Source organism: Platalea leucorodia (assembly GCF_965183815.1).
Source record: "Platalea leucorodia genome assembly, chromosome: 7".
Classification (NCBI taxonomy): Eukaryota; Metazoa; Chordata; class Aves; order Pelecaniformes; family Threskiornithidae; genus Platalea; species Platalea leucorodia.
This window is the reverse complement of record NC_138829.1, coordinates 72,732,210-72,752,805: the sequence shown is the minus strand read 5'-3', so window position 1 is coordinate 72,752,805 and position 20,596 is coordinate 72,732,210. Positions and strand designations below refer to the sequence as shown.

Below are 20,596 nucleotides of genomic sequence, written 5' to 3'. Positions count from 1 at the left end.
AATTCCTGCAGCAAACAGGGTCAGCAAAGACTATGAAGGAAAACAACACTTAACGTAGCTGCCAAACACACCCAGGAACGCTGGGAGACCTATGCAGCACCCTCTCTGGGACAGCAGCCAACCATCTGCTAACTGCCCACGTTAATCTTCAGCTTCTCCTCCTCCCCAGAGTTTACCTTAGGCTCTGAAAGCCCATGTGCTCCTTTCTCATGGCTACCAAGCAGTTTTTTGAATGCCAGAAACCTCCTATAGGCTGCCTGATTGAGCCACCAGTAACTGTCCGTTCCCCAGCGGTTCACGTGGCAGCTGTCGCCCGTTTCAGGCTAGGCATCACGGACACACCTAGACGTGATGGTAGGATGAGAGTGACGTGACCATACCTGTGCTGTAGCTGTCCTTGAGGCTGTCAAGTGTAATTCTGTGATGTGCAGGACAAGTCTCCCCGCTTCTGCTCTTGCTGGGCTTGTTTAAATACTTCTCTCTGAGGTCATCAAGGCTGGGACTGTGCTGGGAGAGAGCAGCAGGAGGAGTGCCTAGATTTCGGCTTCAGATCCTCTGCCCTGTTTTAAGTGCATGGACAGCCCTGGAAACAGTAATATCTCATATGCTTTTATTATGAAACATGAAATTTAAGACTGAGGGTCCATGTATGTGGCTTTGGCGGTGCCCTGCTCATATTGGCCCCAAAGCAGTTAGATTCAGAGTGTGTATGAGAGCAGGCCTGCAGCTGGGCTAGCTTAAAGCCACACCTGCCTACACCTTTTTACACGAACCACCGAAGATCTGATGCTTTGAATCCTAGGCTGCCAAGGAGGGTGTGAAGTCCCTAATGCCTGGCAGATTTGATTCTGGCGATTCAGCAGAGGCTGGTGTCTCAGGTCTTGCTCCTGCTACTTTCAACTCCCACTGTGCTGCCATTCATTTAAGCTCATTCATTTAAATTCATTCTCAATGAACACAATTACCTCCATATAGCAGTGCAAGGAGCTCACATAACTCTGTCAGCCCTCCTTTCCTCAATTGTACGTAGCCACAGCGGTCTCCTTCCCACAGCTTTGGCTAGAAGGTAATCCTGATAATCTCCAGGAATGCGAACAGCTCGATGCTGCTCCTCCTCAGATACCAAAGTTCATTTAAAGTCTTCCCTTTTTTTTTCCCTTAATCCAAACCCAGTCGCCCAGTTGGCAGAGGGTTGGACTGAAGCTCAGGCACTCTTCTAGCAGCAGCGGGCTGCGCAGGAGGCCTGCTAGGTGCTGGACGAGAGCCTGCTGGTGCTGACGTCCGCAGGGAGAAGGATTGTGCAGAGCCATTTGGTGCCTTCACGCCTTGGCTGAACAGGAGAAGGGTCTCTGTCAGGAGCACAGGAAAGCCCCAGAGGCTGCATAGAACTCTAGCTATCAAACAACACTACCAAGGAGCAGTGTATGCCCTCAGCCTTATTTAAGACTGAAAAGAAAGATTAGTTTTGGTTGGCCACCTGGTCTTCTGGCTGGACAGATAGGCTGGCTCAACGGCAGGCTTGGACTAATGTCGCTGGCAAGACCCATTTAGAGATAGCATCATGCTTCTTGCTGGCACGGAAAAATTGTCCCCTGCTTTCTGTTACTGAGCGTAGAAGCACACCTCCGCCAGCCTCTTGGAGGCTCACAGAGAGCAGAGGGGGGCTTGCTGCTCCCTGGAAGGCAGGGTGCCTGCAGGGACCACGTGCTCTCCCAGCCTGCGCGGGAGGCAGGGAGCAAGCACGGGGGTTGCCACGGAGCACGCCTCCCAATACCTGGTACCAGCTGGATATGTTTCACAGTCCAGCTGAGCTCAGGAGATTTCCTTGTTCCCGGTGATTTCCCTAGACTGATCAGGCCCTGTTCCGTTCCCAGTTAATGAAGATATCTTCATATTGCCATTTTAATTGTGTAACTTCAGACAACAGCTACAGCAGCCAGGACAAGAACCAGCCTTCAGCACGTGGGCACCTTACAACGTGACAAAAGGATGTGGCTGTGAGAGACTGAAATGGTTGGATTTCATGGTCATTTCTGCAAGCTGCTTTCTTCCATCCGCACTTGGTCAACCTTTTCCCAGGATCAGTGACAGAAGCAGATGGGGCTGACGTGACAGGTCGCGCTGGCATCTCACACATCATGCCAGCTTGGGCTGGTTGAGTCAAGGGAGATTTGGTCTGGCCCACCCTGTCACTTCAGCTGTTCCTAAGCTGCGTTAAGGATTAGTGTTTTAAACAAGTACTTCTTTTTTCTGATAGTGATAGTGCTTGAAAAATTGAAACCAGGCAAGTCTGTCTCACATGCTGTGCCTCAGAGCAATGTGTTTCTCCAGGAGGCACTGCAAGACTGCAGTGCAGAGAGAAGATCAGAGTTAGTAATACCAAAATGTATAAAACCCCTATTAAATAATTTTAGCCTGCAGAACTCAGTGTGTGTCACAGGGATGTTGAATACAGCAATTCATTTTGGAAGGGGAAGGCGAATCCCACCAGCACTGGCAGGATCACAGCATCCACAAGCCCTGGCAGCCCTGGGCTTCAGTTCCCACCACGTAAACAGGGTCATAGCGTGCCTCTGCATTCCTGGCTATGGGGACGGTAAGCACGTGAGCGATGCTGAGTGGCTCAGCACTGCATCACTTCAGGAAAACTGGTAAACAGGGAACCAGCCGGTAAACAGGGAGAGCAGCCCTGGGGGCTCTGCAACCCAAAGCCCAGCGCTGCGGAAGAGCTGGGACCTGCCCAGTGCAGGCCATGCACTAACAGGAGCATTAGAGCAGCAGTGTTTGCACTAACGCTAAGCGTTCGCAGCAGCAGCCAGCAGCACAGCGTCAGGGAAAGAGCAGAAGACCAGGGCAGCCTGCAGTCATCCCTCCCCTCCTATACTCGCCAGACCCCAAGTGAGGGGCCTCCTCTGCCAAGAGCAGCATCTTTCTCTTTGACAGGCTTTTTCTTACCTGAATTCCAATCTTTTTTTTTTTTGAGTTCATCTAAACTTTGTCCCCACAACATCTCCAGCCAGTAGCTGCAATATTAAGCGACGTGCTGTGTTGAAACATGCATCCCTTCTTTTTCTTCAAATTTGTTACCTGATAGCTCCATTTGATGTTTCTGCGTCATGGGAAGCAGTGCGTAGATCATCCCCTGTTCACTTTCCCAAAGCACAAACGATTGTATTGACCCATTTCACATCTCCTTTCAGCCATCTCTTCTGCAGGCTTCAGAGACTGACCCTATTTAGACATGTCTGGTGAGGAAGTAGTTCTATATTTTTCATCACTCTCATTGCCCTCGTTTGTGCCTTTGTTATTTTTACTGTATTCTTTTTGTTCAAGAGGACCAGAACTGTACATGGCATTCAAGCTGCGGGCTCTTGTGGATGCACTCAGTGACATAACAATATTTCTGGCTGGTTCTCTGTTCTTCTCCTAACAACTTTGCATTTTCTTTGCTTTTTTTCTAAATAATTGAGCTAACATTTTCAGAGAACTAGTCACAATAACACCAAAAATTTCATTCCTGAGTGCTAATCATAGTTCAGGCTTCCTTACTCTGTGTGTATATATAAGAAGGGGCATTTTTCTCCATGTGAGTTATTTTGTATTATTGATATTAAATTTCATCCATAATTTTATGATGCAGGCATTCAATGTCAAGAGATCTTTTGCAGCTCTTTCCGGGCAAATTACATTCTTTGCTCTGGATGATTTAGTATGATCAGCAAACTGTCATCTCTCTATTCAGCTCCTTTTCCAGACCATTTATGAGCATGTTGAGCAGCGCATGTTCCAGTTGCACACCCCTGCTAATCCTCTACCATGGAAACTGGCATTTTCTTGCCACTTTTTGTTTTCTAACCTTTAATTAGTTGTTAATCCAAAAGAGAAACTTCATTTTAATCCCCAAATTGATCAGCTACTGGGAGAGCCTGATGGGGTATCGGTGGTGTCATCTGAGTAGCTGTGTGTTAGACCCCCAGTTCGAGCATTAGCTTTCAGCCTTCCTTATGACCCCAGCACGGTCCGTCCTTTGGGGTTTTTCGCCTCATGCCCCAGCTGATTCCCCGCTCATCCTGGGTTTTTGTGTCCCCCCTCCCACAGAGGCATGCGGTGCCTAGGAGAGAGGATCACATCCATCTCTCCCCCTTCAGTAACATCCCGTAGCCTGGCCACTGTCAAATTTGCCTCCTCCTCTCTGCACTTGCCAAATTTATCCTATTAAAACATTTGATGGGCATCCTCGTTATCCCACATTTTTCTCTATTTTTATTCATGATGAAATTCAATAAAAAGAAAAAAAAAAAGACTCCCATTCTTGCTGCCCTCGGTGCTTCTAGCTAGCACCACATTGTCAGTCCCCGACCACATCGCAGCTGGCAGCACACAGCTGTGGCAGAAGCTGCCAAAGAGGAAATGCAAGAAAAAACCAAGCTGTTCTCATGATTTTCTTTTCCAAACCAGCCCCAGTGCCTTGTATTACCCTGCCATCTTGGCGCCTGGGTTTTTCTACCCAGTGAAAGACTCTGTTAGCCCAGAGGGCTGGGGGGACCAAATTATCCTGTCTCCTTGCAGAACAAATTAGCCTGAGCACATCGCTCTACTGATGCAACTTGACAGCCTCCGGTGCTGCTGCTGGCTTGGAGGTGCCGCATCTGGGACCTTTCTTCCCACCTCTGCCTGGCTGCCCCTAAATCTGCAAGCAGGGCCGGGGATAATGCCTAGTATTTGGCACCAGTTTTCCTAAAAAGCCACTGCATGCTCTGGCAGTGTTTCAGGATCATTAATACATTAGAGCTGCAAGCTGGCAGCCCAGGACCAGTGGAGCACAATGGTTAATTAGCAGGTTACAAATAATCTTTTAAATGGACAGTTGATAGGGCTTCAGGGCTTTTAAATTGTCCTTTTATTAACAGAGTTTCCCAGGATGGTGTATCAGAAATGACTGTTTGTAATCAAGAGAGACAAAAGCTGCTTTCCGCTGCATCTGCCTTACGCCGATGAGTCCGACTCCCGTGCTTGCACGGGAGAGGAACCAAACCTGTGGCAGGAAAAACACTTGCTTTTACATTGCGGATGGGAGGGGAAGATAGGCAGAAAGGGTGGCTGAAAACTCTTTAGCTCCCTTCAGGCAGCATAATTAGTAGGCAGATTTTTCAAGAGAGTTAGAAAAAAATATCCTGTCATGTACTAGTTTCAAAAATCCTGCCCAGTGGGGGATTTGAGCACTGGAAAACCAGCTCTAAGCTCTTACAAAGATCTGCTCCTGCGAAGAAATGCCAGTTCTGGTGCCGACACATGTCTGGAGAAGTGGGTACCGAAAGGTTAATTTAACACATCTGTTGGTACTTATTTTTAAAATAAGAAGACAATGAAGAGGCCAGAGACGTCAAAGCCTGTCAAAGCTTTTGGTATGGAGAACTGTTAGCACAAAACAATGCTTAACAGGGCTGGGTAATGGCATTGGCACTGGCGCCCTTGCACGTTAACGTTAGCTGGGTATATGTACGTTGGGAGGTCAGACAAACCCAGAGTCAGAAAGCATTTGGGATCCCAGGGCCATACCCTGGTTAGGAGGAGGCTCTGCCGCTCCCTGCCCCGGCCCATTCTGGGGCTGAGAAATAGAGAAATCCTTGCATAAATTTCAGGATAAACAAACGTAATCTTCTCTGTCTACTTCAGGTTTTTGTTCCCTCCTCACATCTCTTCCCCTGCTGTGCAGGAACAGTTAAACTATGAGATGATAATGTCATTGTCATATTTCATAATTTTGGGGGCGGAGAGGAGGAAGGAGGAGAAAAACATGTTTTGCTTCCCCATGGCCTGGGTGTGTCATAACAGACTAACAGCAGCTCTGGGGCAGCGCGGAGCAAATGCGAAAATCTGCTCCTGAGCCAGTGCAAAAGCAAAGCTAACCGTGTTTTCTTAACTGTACGGTTCAGACCTGCTTTCCTGGTAGAAGAGAACCAGATTTTTTTGGTTTGGTCCTCTCTGTTTTCCACAGTGCCCTTTGAGAAGCAAAAATAGAAGCAGACTAAGGAAAAAAGCAGCTTGGCTTTGAGCGAGGGGTGTTAAAGGATGGAGAGTTGTACGGTGTCCCTGTGGCAGAGCGATCTGTGGTGTGTGCTGAAGAGCTGGTGCCCAAAACGGGACAGCCTCCGGGTTGCAGGTGTCCGGTGCTGGCCAGCCACGCAGGAGCTGCATCTTCTCCTGCGTCTCGCGAGCTGCAGCCCGGTCCCTCAGCCAGGCCGTCCCAGCACAGGTCCTGGGCGCAGGCTCGCTCTTCGCTTGGCAGAGGCAGGGCTGAAGTCAAGCTGCGCCGGGCTGCAGACAGGCAGAGGCACACTGCTCCCCGCCAGCTTACGCACACCCTGGCTCAGTGCTCCAGCTGTGCGGATGCTCTGGCTTTCCGGTTCCCGTCTTCTGGGACACAATCAGGCATTGTAAAGGGTCCAAACCGAATCATTCTTTGCATGAGCTTGCATGAGAAATATGCAGACTCAGATGAAACAATAAGCACACCCATGCAGCTCCCTGCCTCAGTTTCCCCATCAATTATGAGCTGTCTTTGGCATTTCCGAGGCAATCAGTGCTCCTTCCCTCCCGTCTCTCCTCCCACACAAGGTTTCCCCCAGGGACAGAGGGGCTCCAGCTCTTCTGCAGCAGCTGGCTCCCTTGTACTCTTTCGAAAAGGGTGACTTTCTTTTACAGCCGCTTTAAAGGCTAAACATCCACCTGCACCTTGCTCCCCAGCCGGCCTCCTCAAATAAGCAAAAGTTCCCAGGTTTCTGCTGTTTCAGTCTCTCTATAAGTGCGAGGTCTCGGTTTGGGGCTGCAGAGGCTCGTTAGGTCCCTGGCTGCTAGGTTCTTCAAATGGGGCTGGACCAGCAGTTGACTTTGAGCCTGGAGGGAGCATTTTTGGTTACATAAGTTTTCGCAGCAACCTTTTGACATAAACACCCAGTATCATCTTTCACCATATCCTGGCCCGTTTCGCAACAGGTCAGGGTATGGTGAGGGGTGGCTTCCCTGCGCACAGGCCGCTCTGCATTTTTTCCCAAATCTTTGCTGAGAAATCCTAGGGCAATATAGCTAACATCTTCCTCGTTATTTCCAAGAATCTGTTTACACAAGCTTCCACCTGTACAGGAGCTACACCAGCTTCACGCCAGTCAGACCAGTGAAGCTGTCATGCACTGGGTGCAATGTCCATGAGCGCTGGCTATGTGGTCACACTTCCCACCTGCCTCAGATTTAGCACATGTGGACAATCCCCAAAAAGACTGCCCCCAGCTCGCTCCCTGCACAATCCCACCGGGTATGCGGGAACAGCGGGGCTGCGTTGCCTTAGGAGGCTGGGCAGAGCCAGCAGGTATTGAGACTGGTATCCCGAGTTTCCCGCATCCCACCCCGTAATGCTGGGCTAAAACTGGGGCTGGCAAATGACTGGAATAAAAGTCCTGTTTCCAGCATGGGTTAGACCTCACCGCACTGATGCTTTCTCGAACGGCTGACCCGGCAGTTTGTGCTGCTCCTTTTCTCTTTGTGTTTCAGTTTTGCTTGGCAATGCGAAACGGCAGCACGATAATCTCAGCCCCACGCACTCCCCGGCCCCGTCGCGGTTCAGCAGGGAGGGGAATTTGGGGATGCCTCGGCTCCTCTGGGCGCGAGGGGGACCGCTGGGCTGCAGCCTCTCCGCTCGTGGCAGCATTTCATATGTGCGAGGCAGCCCCAGGGCTGCCATGTACGGTCACAAAACGGGAGGAGGCAGCCATGATAAATGCTGTGGCACTTGGCAGCCGCTGTGCTGCAAATCACGTGCTATGGCAGCGCCCAGGTGGGAGTGGGAGCCGCTCGCGGAGGCGTGCGGCCACCCCAGGGCAGAGCCCGGAGCGAGCACCAGCCCCCTGCCCTGAGGGGCTCAGCAGCGTGGGGGGCAGCTGGTACCCTGCCCTCATCTGCCCGGCACATGCAACGGCGAGCAGCCCTCCTGGTGGCACCCCAGCAATACTATCTAACCAGGGCAGAAAGCCTTTCTTAAAAGATACTTATTTTTCTATTTTGCTAAGACCCACCGTGATCCCACCCTGGCCTCTGACATGTCTGTGTCTGTATGATCAGGCCCATGTAGGGGCAGAGAACTGCCTGGCCCGTGGCAAGCCTCATGTTTGGCGTCTGCAGTTCATTAAGACGGAGGGGCTAATTTTCACCTCCTGCCAGGCAGGGGGATATCAACACTAGAGCAGAGCTTGCCGCTCTGGTGGCAGCGTGGCTAAACCCAGTGGAAGCAGGGATGGACCCCAGTAGAAGGGCACCGTGTTTGACAGGGACAAAAATCACTCCCGACTTTACCACGCTGGCTTTTAGCTGCATCTTAGATGGGCTCCCAGCTCTTGTACAGTTGAATTGTAAGCTGGGTCTTTGGCCCAAATCTGAAAAAATACCTGAAACTTGGTCTGCCTTGGAAAGAAATGGGACCATACAGGACACCTCTCTGCCTCTAGCTTGGGAGGAGGAGGGATCTGTGGGAGCGCATCCCTTTTTCTTGCTTTTCTCATACATCCCTTACTTTCTGACTTCTTTTTTTCCATATACATTTGATTGAGGGCCCCAGAAACCAATCTTTCCTCTTTTGCTGACCTTTTCTGGGCAGTTCTTCCATGTCCTGGTGGGCACAGAGTCAGACACTGAATCCCCTGCCAGGAGTCCTTGCTTAATCCTTGAAATAATTCCTGTGTCTGTGTTCTTGCAGGCAGAGGAGAGGAGAACAGCAGAGAAGAGGAGATCAGACAGTGACAGAGGCACAGAAAGCGAGCACGGCCGGAAGGTGAGTTTGGCCCTGTGTCTCTTTGGGGGTACCCTTGTCTTGGAAGAGGAACCCAGTAGGATGTGCCTCCCTGTCAGTAAGCATTGCCTCAGTCCTGAAGGAAGCAGCAATGTGCTCTGATGTGGTCCCCGCTGTTCATCCCTCTCGTCATCCAAAGCTTTGCTGAGCAGCTAACGCACCTGAAGCAAAGCAGCACTGGAAAGGGGTGACAGGGGACCTGCCCTTCACACCTTGTCGGGGCTGCTGAAGTCCCCAGCACAGCAGCAGGGATGTTACGAAGGGTAACGTGCTCAGCCATCTGGCAGCACAGCCCTAGCTGGTTTCTCTCCCCAAACCATTTGCTTGTGGGTTGAAAGGCTCAGGCCGTATTATCTACAGCTCCTCACTTCAGCAGAAGCTGAGTAGGATGGGGGTAAATTAAAGCACAGGCCTTCCCACTGACTGTTTAATGCAAACCCTGAAGGACATGCTGGCTCCCCCGAGCCTGCAGATGCTCTTAATTAATGGAGCACAAATTGAATAGCCCCACCTCAATGTGATTCATTAGGAGGACACAGATGGGCTCTTAAACATTAATTCCAGCTGAGCCCCCCAGAGTAGAAAAGGGGAGCACGATAGCTTCATGGTCCAGCTAACCACAGCTATGCTGCAACTGAGGTGAGCCTCTGGTCAGGGACCGACTTCCCCTGCTCTGTGGGCCCCACAGCTGCCTCCGTATCTACCCACAGGAGAACACGGGCACCAGCTCCAGTCTTCCCTTCACTTTTGGCTTCCCCTTTGCTAAGGGTCAAGGTAATGGTGCAGGGTGCTTCCCTTATCCTCCAGCTCTCGAGGTCAAACCCTGCTCTCACTAGCTGTGTGCTGCTCAGCTCTTGCACGCTTCTCCTCTGTGGGTACATCAGGATCCATCGTGGCAGGACCTACTGTGCCTTACCGTGCCGTGGGGCTGGAAGCTGTGGGGAGCATCTCCAGGCCTGTGCCCCAACCCAGGGACCAGTGCTTGCCCTTGCTTTGCCCTGGTGTGCCTTGCCTTTCTGCACACCTCATGTCTCCCTTCTTGGGAATGCAGTCTTGGGTCCCCCAGCTCCTGCCAGCTAACAAATGGAGGAGCAATTACTGCCACCCCATCCCTGGCCCACACAGGTGGGTCTCCTTGGTAACAGGGCTTTCAGTCACTCCTTCCCCGCTGCTCTGCTTTTATCAGCAGTGCCAGGCTGAGGAGTTAATTCCCGTTTGGGGATGGGGTGAGGGTGGCTGGCGTGGAAGGGCACGTGTGTGAAGTGATGAATTATCTGCTGGTAATTAGCACCCCAGGACTCGGCTCTGCACGAAGCTATTTGCTAAGCAGTGTTGCTTAACAACACGTCATGGCCAGTTGGCTCCTGTTTCCACCATGTCCATTAACCTGACAGCTGGGTTACCCACCTCTCCCTCTTCACATGCTCCATCAGTTCTGAACTATCTTTTCATTAAGCTTCAAATTTTTAAACAGTGGCAGCCCCTAACTAGTCTGCTATGAGGAGTGATAAAGCAAGTGGCTGAAAGCGCTGAAGGCAAAGAGCCCCTTTGCTCCAAGAGCGCTACTCTTGGCACTCACAGTACCACGTGCCCTGGGTTGGCCCCAGCCCTGTGACTGTGGGTGCCTGGTGGTCACAGAAGGTTGTCGTCCTTCTCGACCCTCTCAGTGTGAAGGATTTCATAGGCATAACTTTAAGTGTCCCAAAGTCTTCAGGTGGGGGGATTCATTAGCTTGGTGCATCTTCTATGAGACTTCAACCTCTCAAACTCTGTTGGGAGGTGTTGCAAGCACTCCAGGAACTAACTGTATGCCATAAGTAAACCTTAGCAAAGTGCCTCTTCCAGGAAAAAACTGAGAACATTTGGTTTTAAAACCTCCAGGTGAGCAGGAACACAGCAGGTGAAAGCCACTGTCTAATTTATGCCTGCAGTTAAAGTGACTGCAAGTACAAATGGGGCAAATCAATTCTGTGGCCATTTGCACAGAGAATTACAGGGGCATGCTTTAAAAGTTTGTAATCAGGTACTGAATGTCTAGAATGAAAAACTACATCTTACGGCAGCCGCTTGACAGATCAGGAGGCTAGATATCGCAGCAGGACCCAAAGAAACATTGCAGTTCAGGTTAGGGAAACAGCAGCGAAGCCCCATCTCATTAAGGCAAGAGGAATGTATCCAGATAGCGAAATCCAGGGGTTTAGGGGGAAGCAATTTTAATCCTTCAAAATGTAACACTATTCCTGTAGTCTGGATGAGGTGGAACAACTTTTCAGAAATACGTTGCCACAAATTATCATAACAGTTGTTGAATATCCCTGGGAGGGAATGGTTGCTTGTTCTGATTTGGCCATGGATTTACAATCTAACTCTAAGCAAGCCATGTAACTTCTTCCTGCCTCAGTTTCCCTTTCTGTAAAGTCAGCCAGCCCTGGGACCGGTTTATTTAGGCTATGGGTAAAGCAGAGCCCTTCTGTGTGCACATCACTTTAGAGAGAGGAGCTGACCTTGCTGCAAGTTGTTTTCAAATATTACTGAGCATTTCTGGTGGTGACAGTACAAAGCACACTGAATGCAGATGTTTCAGACATTTTTATTAACAAGGATAATTTTTGCCTCCACTAGGACGGCGGGAAGTCAGTGCAGAAGAGCCCCGGAGACCTGAGTTTCCCCATGACTGGACGGGAACGCTCGGAGTACATACGCTGGAAGAGGGAGCGAGATCAGATTGACCTGGAACGACTGGCACGTCACAAGAACGCGAAGGGCGAGTGGCGACGGGCTTGGGATGTGGAGAAGTCGGAGCACATGTAGGTCCTCCGCAGCCCTGGGGTGGTTTGTCTGCAGCAGGCCATCTGCAGCCAGCGATGAGATCTTGTGCAGATGTCCATTGCCGATCAAATCCCACGCTGTCATGTGCCTCTCCCTGACCAAATCCACATCGCTGTCTCTTTCTCCTCCTGACCACGTCTGTCAGTGGGACCAGATATCAGAGTGATTCTCGTATTTTCTTTCTGACATGAAGTGTCCTACCCTGATAGGAGATATTGCGTGCTGACAAAGATTGCCTGCCTTTGGTCCCACCAGGGCTTGGACTGTGGGAGGGAGGGGAGCGTGAATCACTGCTCAGTCTACATCTGGAACGGCCTCTCCATCTCCACATGGACAAATCCAATGGCAGGAGGGGGCAGGCGCTCTTCTAGAAACAGGGATGGATAAACTCGCATTGCTAGTCCACGGGTTTTCTCACTGCCCTGCTTCTTTCTCCTTTTCAGTCACAGGACAGGCCAACGTTTCTAAATCCTCCACACCTCAAACTCAGCCTGTCCAGGCACTGCAGTGTGAGGGGATCACTTCACAGGGCCACCTATATGATATGGGGGAAACGCTGGGGACAGCAATGCGGGAGAGCTCTTAATGGGGTCTGACGCTTCCCCGCTTTAAACGCTGTCCCTCTAACTGTGCTTGTCCAGCTGGGTCACGCTGGCTAGAAAGCTTTGGAGGGTGACTTAGCACCTGCAGCAAGGCAGCGTTTTGATAGGGTGTGGAGTTAGGGGACGTTAGGTGGGTTTGCTGATAAAAGAGTTTGTGCAGGGCAGATAGATGGGACAATCTTTTGGCTGAGGAATGGGACCAAATACATAGATTTTTTCCATCACTGAGACCCCAATAATTAGAGGTGAATTGACTTCAGTGGGTACTGAGTGTTGCTGGCAAGACAGCTCTGAGCCCTACCTTTCTCCTGTATATACAATTTTAAGAGAAAAGCCATAATACAAACCAAGCAGGATTAGAAACCAATGAAACGAGTCTGATTGACAGGTCTGATCTGAGAAGGCAAGTCCTGAAGCTACTTCAGATTGTATTTAGAAGCTTGGGAAGCTGCATTTGAGCCTTGTACAGTTACACTACAGGCATCTATAGGCTTCATGGATGTTCATAGAATTAAATATATACCTATGTATATATACGGGTACTGATGTAAAGGTTTTGGAGGTTCTCCTTTGGGGTAGAATTGCCTCACAGCCTCATTTCTCCTGGTTAGTGCATGCAGTTTCAGCTCCTGCTGATAAACCTGCACGTATTTGCCAGTGGGCAGGTGCAGAAGGGCCGAAGGCTGGAGCCTGCATCATCTTGAGGTCTCCTGCCCACGCTTTTGCACACCAGATGAGAACGGTCAGGTCTGACAATGCCTGTTTTTAACCTGCAGGTTTGAAGAGGACTTTGTTAAGGATGGGGAGCCAGCCTTGGATAATCCCAGCAATAAGAAAGGTTGGCAAGGGACACCTAGACTCTGTCCTGATGCTAGTGAATGCTGATCGTGCGAATCCCAGTGCCACAGCAGCTGTCGTGGCTGTCAGTTGTGAAACTCTGCTTTCCTGGGCAAACGCCTGAGCGCAGTGTTGGGGTCTCAGCCCTCTCTGCTTTGCAGAGTGCTCAGGGGATGGGATCTGAGCGTCTGGGTGCTAGCGCTTTTTACCTTCCCAGGGAGAGCAGTGGCACGGTTTCTGTAACCTTGTATGACACAATGCAGAGGCTCAGCACTGCCTCCTTTCCCAAACACTGGTTTGAGAGGCAATCCTATTCCAGAGCACATCATCGCTGATCCCTGTGGCACATGCTGGCTTCTTTACTAGCATAAGTCCATCATGACTCCTGTTTCTCAGGAGATGGACTGGCAGAACAAAGCTTTCCCTTGTGACACCCTATTTGAACATCAGGCTTTCCCCTGCGTGTGCGTTACAGAACCTCACTCACTTTTGTGCATGCTTTGCTTTGTCCTTCCAGGGGGAAGAAACACAAGGAAATTCCAGCACAGGTCCTTTCCTCCCAACGGGAGAGGTGAGTAAACCACAAGACTCGGTTGCATCACCCCACTAAATGTCAGCACCTCTGATATGCCCTTGTGGAGAGAGTCCTCTCCAGGCACTCTCGCAGATTCGGAGTGCCTTTGGGGGACATACCATGTGGCGGCTCTCGTAGCTCTGTGGTACGGTCTGTGCTGTGTGGCAAGGGAGAACAAGAACAAGTCTTCCAAGGACAGCACAAGGGAGACTGTACCCAAGGAATAAGAATTAAAGTTATAATTGGAATTTGGAATAAAAAATGTGGAAGAAACACCTCTAAATTCTCAATTTGTATTTATTACTTTAGAAAACAGACATACAATATGCATACAGCTTCAGAGGCTTCCTCCTGCAGAGGTACTTTCCAGTGATGCAAGGATGTTGGCCCCTTCAGTGGTCCATCAGCTGGTTCTGCCTGCTCTTGCATGGCGTTTCCAACCTGTCTTCTAGGTGGAGGACAGCATGGAGTGAATGTGAGCAATCCTGGTCCGAAAGCAGTACCTGCTATGAGCAGCCGAGCCAAGGGAAAGGACAGACTGACTGGCAGAGCCAGAAGGTAAGGAGGCTGGCAGCAGCGCCGTGAACTGTGATATGGTTGTGATATGCATGTCTGGGTCTCATTCCTTGCCTGATTGTGAAGAGGGACAGACACAAAGAGATACTGTTCCACAGCGGCGTCTTTTCAGGTGAGCTCATATTGGCTGGGACCATGTCTGGCGGGACTTCACTTAGAGGGGTTTGGTACTTGTGGGGTGCATCATCGCTGTACTGACCCGCTGCATCGCCTCGCTGCAGAACAGCCCGGGGGGGTCAGGGTTACTCTGTGACCAGGTTTGGGTAGCACTGGCACATGCCCCAGCAAGCTTTTCTACACATCCTACCTGACTTCCAGGCACTGCTGCTATGGAGGAGCCGCCTCCAAAGATAGTTCCCAACTGAACCAATGGTAATTAGGATTGATACTGTGGTACAGATGTCTTTTCTTCTAAACCAACTGTTCTTAAAGATGTGAGGAGGGAAGTGGCCTGCTCCTGCCAGCTGTGGGCAGCACACAGCAATATAGTAATTTGCACAGAAGTAATTTTGGAATATCAGCAAAACTAAGTGCATTTTACAGGTTCGCCCACATCCTCCCAGGGGCCCCCTCCCCTGCTGCTCTCCATAATTAAATTTCAGTGCAGTCTCCAGTTTCCTGGAGCCACACTGACAGTTTAATAACAGTAATTGTCTCCACAGCACTACCATGCCCTTTAGCGGGCGACAAAAGGATGAAGAGTTGATTACATACCCCAAGCCTCTTCATTTATCCAGAACACAAAACCATCCCAGTAGCTTTTAATGTCAGCATTCTTCAACCATCCAGGTCAGTTATGACCACGCAGTTAAGCAGAGGCATAAACAGATACGTGCTTCACAGGGGTACTCGCAGCATTACCCAGAAGAAATTCGTTAGTTGGAGGTCAGCTGCTGCTTGCTGCTACTTGGCTGAAATGAACAGTGTTAGGCAGGGTCTGTGTGTGCAGGATTCTGCTGTGTCAGGACAGCAGCAGGTCTAATATGCAGAGCCTGGCACTGTATTAAGCCTGGCGACTTTTTAACGTTGCTTTTGTTTCCAGTGGCTGTGCTTTGAGGAAATGCACCTGAGCAGCCATAACTCTCAGCTAGTTAAGCTGTGGACTGGGAATCTACTTACAGCATAAAGATGGGTTATCTTCTGTCTTCCTAAGCCCTGTTAGTTAATCATACTTTTTAAAATTAAAGTTAATTCTGATAAATTGATGAAGAATAGCATCAACAGCATGCAAATAATCAAGTTAGCTTTGTTTTTAAGTTACATTCCACCCCTTTCCATTCTTCAGCTGCATCCCCAGTAAAATGTACTCGGGAAAGAAAAGCTGATGAGCTGTGCTCATGCTTGCTCTCCCCCAGCCGCTGACTGCAGCACCGGGGAATCACAGCGGTTCCCAGAGGATGTGCAGGATGGGCATGCCAATAGATTTGCTTTATGTTGTTACTTTCTATGAATACTTTAGGAGGCTTCAGACTGCAGGCTGAATGTTGCTGTTCAAAACTATGGAAGTTGCAGTGATTACATACAGTTCTGCCCTTCCTGAAGATGCCAACCCATCAGGGCCAAACCAAACTCCCAGACTTCATCAGCTACCCTCAGAAATAAAATTAGTTCTGATTCTGAAGGTTTGCCACTGGAATTTGGTTATTTGTGATAGTAAAAAGAGGGACAGGGAGCTGGCCAGAGAGAGACGCAGAAATAAAATTTAAAATCAACGGGCTTTAGGGAAGAATTAAAAAACAGGGACAAGGAGCTGGACAGAGGGAGACAAGAATAAAATCTTAAAAGTGACAGGCTACAAGGCAGTGAGGGAAGAACTAAAAAATGGGGACAGGGAGGTGGACAGAGAGAAACATAGAAAGAAAATTTATGTACAGAAACTACTTCAACAGCTGCACTGGAGAAGAGAAACAGAAGGAAAAAATATATCCACCTGATACTATATATAAGAAGTTAAAGCAGTAGCTGTTGGGCAGACACTACTACCCCCACACTGGTGGTAAGATTCTTAACAGCCACAAATGACCTGACTTTAGGTTGTCATCCTTTCTAAAAGATAGTACTTCTTACGGAATACAGCTTTCCTAAAAATCACACATCAGTTTTGGGCTAAACTGGATTCAAGGGGAAGGCTGCTGATGGAGCATTGCTGTCTCTGCTTCCCTCTGAACTTAATTGGATCAGTTATTATTAGTTGTCTGGGTCTCCGTCAAGCTAATCAGAGAACACTGTTTCCTGAGCCACCTTTCCTTTGGACTTTGATCCATCTGTTCCTTTAAAATGCACATCTAGTGCCATCCCCTCTGCTTTGAGAAGGGTTCATGGGACACCTTATTGCTGCAGAGCAGATTGTGTCTCATTGCGGGAGAGATGCTCAGTGCTCCCAAGGGCTGGAAGAAATTGCACAGAATAAGCAGCTCATGGTTTCTGTCAGTGTTTGCTGCAAACGTGAGTTATACCCACTGCAAAGATCATTTTCTTCCTTTCTCTCTCGTTCCTACTGGAGTCTTTTGTTTCCCTGCACTTCAGGGCCTGGGGAGGTGGGAAGGCACAGAGGAGGTTTCCCTGGGAGCTTCGTGTGCTGGGATGTCTGGTTTATTCTGGTCACGTCTTCAGCTGTTGGCCATGCCCGTCTTGTCTCACCATGAGAGCTGGGGTGCATCTCGGGGCCCTTCGGGGTGGATCAGGTGTATAAGACATGGGATCAGTGACTGAGCTCATCCAGTTGTGGCCCACCCCTGTCCTTCCTCCCAGGCAGCAAAATATTAGGAAAGACGTCAGAAAATAATGATGTTAGAAGGCCCTGATGACATGATAAACCTCTGGTGTTTAATGTTAAGGTTTAATTCTAATGCCGTCATTCTCTTCTGCTCTGTGGACATTCTAGCTGTACAATTCAGAGGCATATGGCTGGTTAAATGTGTGCTGGGAGTAGCCTGTAAACGAAAGAGCAGTGTTGATTTTGAGCAGCTTCTTGGAATGGACAAAGAGTTTATTGCTTCCCTTTTACAGGCAGAGCAGATGGATGGATCATGCTGTTGTCTGCTCCCTCCACACTACAGCCTGCGGGTCAGACACCAGCGCTCAGATCCCACCTCGGGCTCCATCTCTGCCCTGGTCAGACCCAGGGGAAGGGATGAGAGCCTGCCCGCTCCCCTATATCCATTCTCTTCTCCTTGGCAAAGGTTGACTTATGTCCCAAAGCGTGTCTGTGACAGGCAGATGCTGACTAGTTTCCAGAAATCATGAACGGGGTCTTGAGCCATTTCTTTTTCCTTCTACACTGAGCTCTCAGAGCCATGCCCAAAAGGAATGCCTTGGCTAGCTGTCTTATGGCAGAAATTCAAAGAAATAATCTTGGGCTGGGATTTAATGTTTTGTACAGACTGCCTCAGAGCCTCTGACTGGCCAGCTTGGAGCACTGTTTGACGACATCTCGTTGAGCTGCCCCTCATCAGCGGCCCTCGGAGCCTCTTCCTGCAGTGGTCTGCGTTTGCCTCTTCTGCTCCAGAGCCTGGAGAGGTCACTGAAGGCGGCCTCCTCTCTGGCAGCGAGTAGGACAGCTAGCATCACTTCAAACTGAGCGGGGCTGTACCTGGGTATCGGCACTTCTGCCTGCTGTGATAGTACAGTGTTACTCCCTTGCTTTTCTCGCCTCCCCCGTTAGCAGGAGATCTATGCAGTGGGTCCAGCAGACTTAAGATCCCTTGTGCCTTGGACGTGCCTGCTTGAAGCACATCAGAGTCAAAGCACGCCAGCAATGTCGACCAGTTCACAGTGACAATTGTTTCTGGGATGCATTCTGTATCCGGGGAGAGGGGAAGGTCAGCTAGCCAGATTACACAGCCAGGTTTAGCACCTTCTGTTGGGAGGCCCAGCGGACGTATTGCAGAGAGGATGCCTGGCTTGTCATGGGCTTCCACAACCTGTTTCATTTCTCACAGCAAGCTGAGAAGGTATGTTTTCCAGTACATGTTTGTGCCTCCAGTGCAGAGGCTTGGAGGCTTTTTGGTGCCTCTAACTTCTCTAGGGCTGCTGGGTACAATCAGGATATTATTCATATCCATTTTAAGGCTTTAAGGCCCCGAAATGTCTGGTGCTAGAATCCTGTTTAGATGCCTGAATTCTCTTGGTGATGAAATTATAAAATCTTATATATTATTGTCTCCACAGAGACATTCTTTATTCTTGTTCTTTTTATTTTTTTCTCATTTTATCTCACAGTGAAACAATACATCATGCTCCTCCCTGAACATCCTCCATTAGAAATGGGGCTAGAAGGTGTCTCGATTTATTTATTTGTTTTTCATTCTTGTTTGCTGTATTTCATATTTATCAGCTACTAGGATGGAAAATCATGGTTCATTTAAAACTACAAAGAAGAATCTTGAACACTACTGATGTGACTAGCTGCAACATGGAGTCATGCTGTAAAGTCCTTGCCTTCACCTGTGGGCCTGGGGAAATCAGGGGAAATGAGGAAGCCAAACACTTGTCGTCTGCAGCATGGACACCTCCCTCAGCACCATCCAACTGCTCCATCCTGCCAGAATCACTTCAGAATAGCTCTCCTTCTGCCCATCCATCTTACCTCATGGACTCTTTTTTTTTCTTATCTCCTCTTCATTGCATCTTCTGTGTCCTCTGTTGATCTAGAAGGGATCCTGTGACTCTCTGGTCATGTAATCTTGTCTCTGAAGCTGGAAGAGCATCCTTTGCTCCACTGCTTCTCTTTGGGAAGAGCCATTCCTGAAGCTTTTCCTATCTTTGCAAATCTCAGCTCAGGGAGCCTTTGGGGCGCTGAATATTCCTTACCTTCGCTTGTATCTGCCCTTTAGCACTTAGAGACTCCTAAGTCTCACCACAACAGTGGTGAGACCCGTTTGGAGCATCTGGTGGTGACTGCCAGCTGCACCTTACCCCATACAGACTGTGGAGCCAAGTTCCCGTATGAGCATCTATCGTGGCTTGCACTAGCCATGCTAGGGAATGCGCTGGGTATTTTCACTGCATGTTAGTGATTAATAACGTGCTCCGGTGTGTTAGCAGTAATGATGGGGAGGAGGAACATGTCGGGCGGAGATGCTGAATATTTCAAAATTGCTGTCTAGCTAGTTTTGGCTATCTTTAGATCTGCAGGGGTGGTCTGTTCTGGGCTGGCTCTGCAGGAGCCATGCAGTGGTAGAGTAGACAGAGCAGGGAGAGGCAGAAACCTGCAGCCAGCAAGTCATTCCTCTGGTTTTAGATATCTATCTGGGGAAAGCAGTTATCTGTCCCACCAGCATCAATGCTGAGTGCAGAAGGAACTGATCACGAGGGCAGCCCGTGCTGAAATTTAACACGGTTGACTATGTATGATGAGCTCTACCCCTACAGCCTGACTTTCAGAGCTCTTGCGGGGCACCACTGAAAATACAACCCCAGGGGTGGGGGCTGCTGCCAAGAAAAGGGGCCCTTTTGCGGTTTGAGGTGGCACAGCCGGTGGTGGGGACCTACCTCGTATTCAGGACAAGCCCTCCCTGCTGTGGTTTGGGTGCTGGGTCTGTCTCTAAGCCCTGTAGGACTGCTCCGAGCTGCTTCGCCCTCTGCCTTATTAAGGACACCGTACCCAGCTCTACACTCTGAGAGCGCCTGGAGGTGCTTGCAAATGCAATTCGCTCCTGCCCTAAGGACTTTGCTGTATAAAAAGACAGTGTGAAGCAGCTTAGTGTGATTGTATGGTGCAGCTTGTGATGGTAATTCCCACGCAATTTTCACAAGGGCACATGGGGTCACTAACACATTTGCTTCTGGAAATGCCTGACTCTGCAGTCACCTCAATGTGCGTATTCATTTTTTGTATCTTGGCCCAAATTTGCCAAATGAAGAGGCCAGTAAGCCCAGCAGAGTCTGTCTAGAGAAGAATTAAATCTCATACACGTTTGCACATGTTGTGTTTTAAGAGTATGGGGCAGGGAGAAATACATGTATATTATATATATGTGTGTATATATAAAATGTTTGTGTGTGTGATATAACTCACCAGGCAGACATATGAGAAGTCAAGGGTTACTAAGACCCCTCCCTGCCCAGTAGCACCGCAAGGGCAAATTCGGATTTATATTCACCCAGGCAAATTCAAACAAGCAAAAGAAAGCAGTTCGTCATGCAGCCTTTAACTTAGCTATGGCCCTCCTTCACACAGGGCGTTGTAGCTGCTGCAAATTTATTATGGGGTCAAAATGCACTTACACAGATCCCTGGAAGAGACTGTCTACTAAGCATGACTCAACACAGAGGTACCATCTCAGGCTCAGGAAATCCCAGAGCTGCACGTTTCTGGAAGCTGGGGGCGGGGGGGTA

At 49.5% G+C, this 20,596-nt stretch overlaps 1 protein-coding gene across 1 annotated transcript in view; it reads left to right on the top strand.

Annotated features, from left to right (window-relative positions):
• CCDC9B (coiled-coil domain containing 9B) overlaps nucleotides 1-20,596 on the top strand; it is a gene marked incomplete at both ends in the record, with an annotated part of 41,554 nt that overhangs the window by 19,159 nt on the left and 1,799 nt on the right. Inside the window, 5 exons of the mRNA XM_082318631.1 lie at nucleotides 8,747-8,821; nucleotides 11,462-11,646; nucleotides 13,047-13,108; nucleotides 13,625-13,678; nucleotides 14,134-14,239. Coding sequence (XP_082174757.1) covers nucleotides 8,747-8,821; nucleotides 11,462-11,646; nucleotides 13,047-13,108; nucleotides 13,625-13,678; nucleotides 14,134-14,239 — 482 coding nt within the window. The remainder of the gene's footprint in view (nucleotides 1-8,746; nucleotides 8,822-11,461; nucleotides 11,647-13,046; nucleotides 13,109-13,624; nucleotides 13,679-14,133; nucleotides 14,240-20,596) is intronic.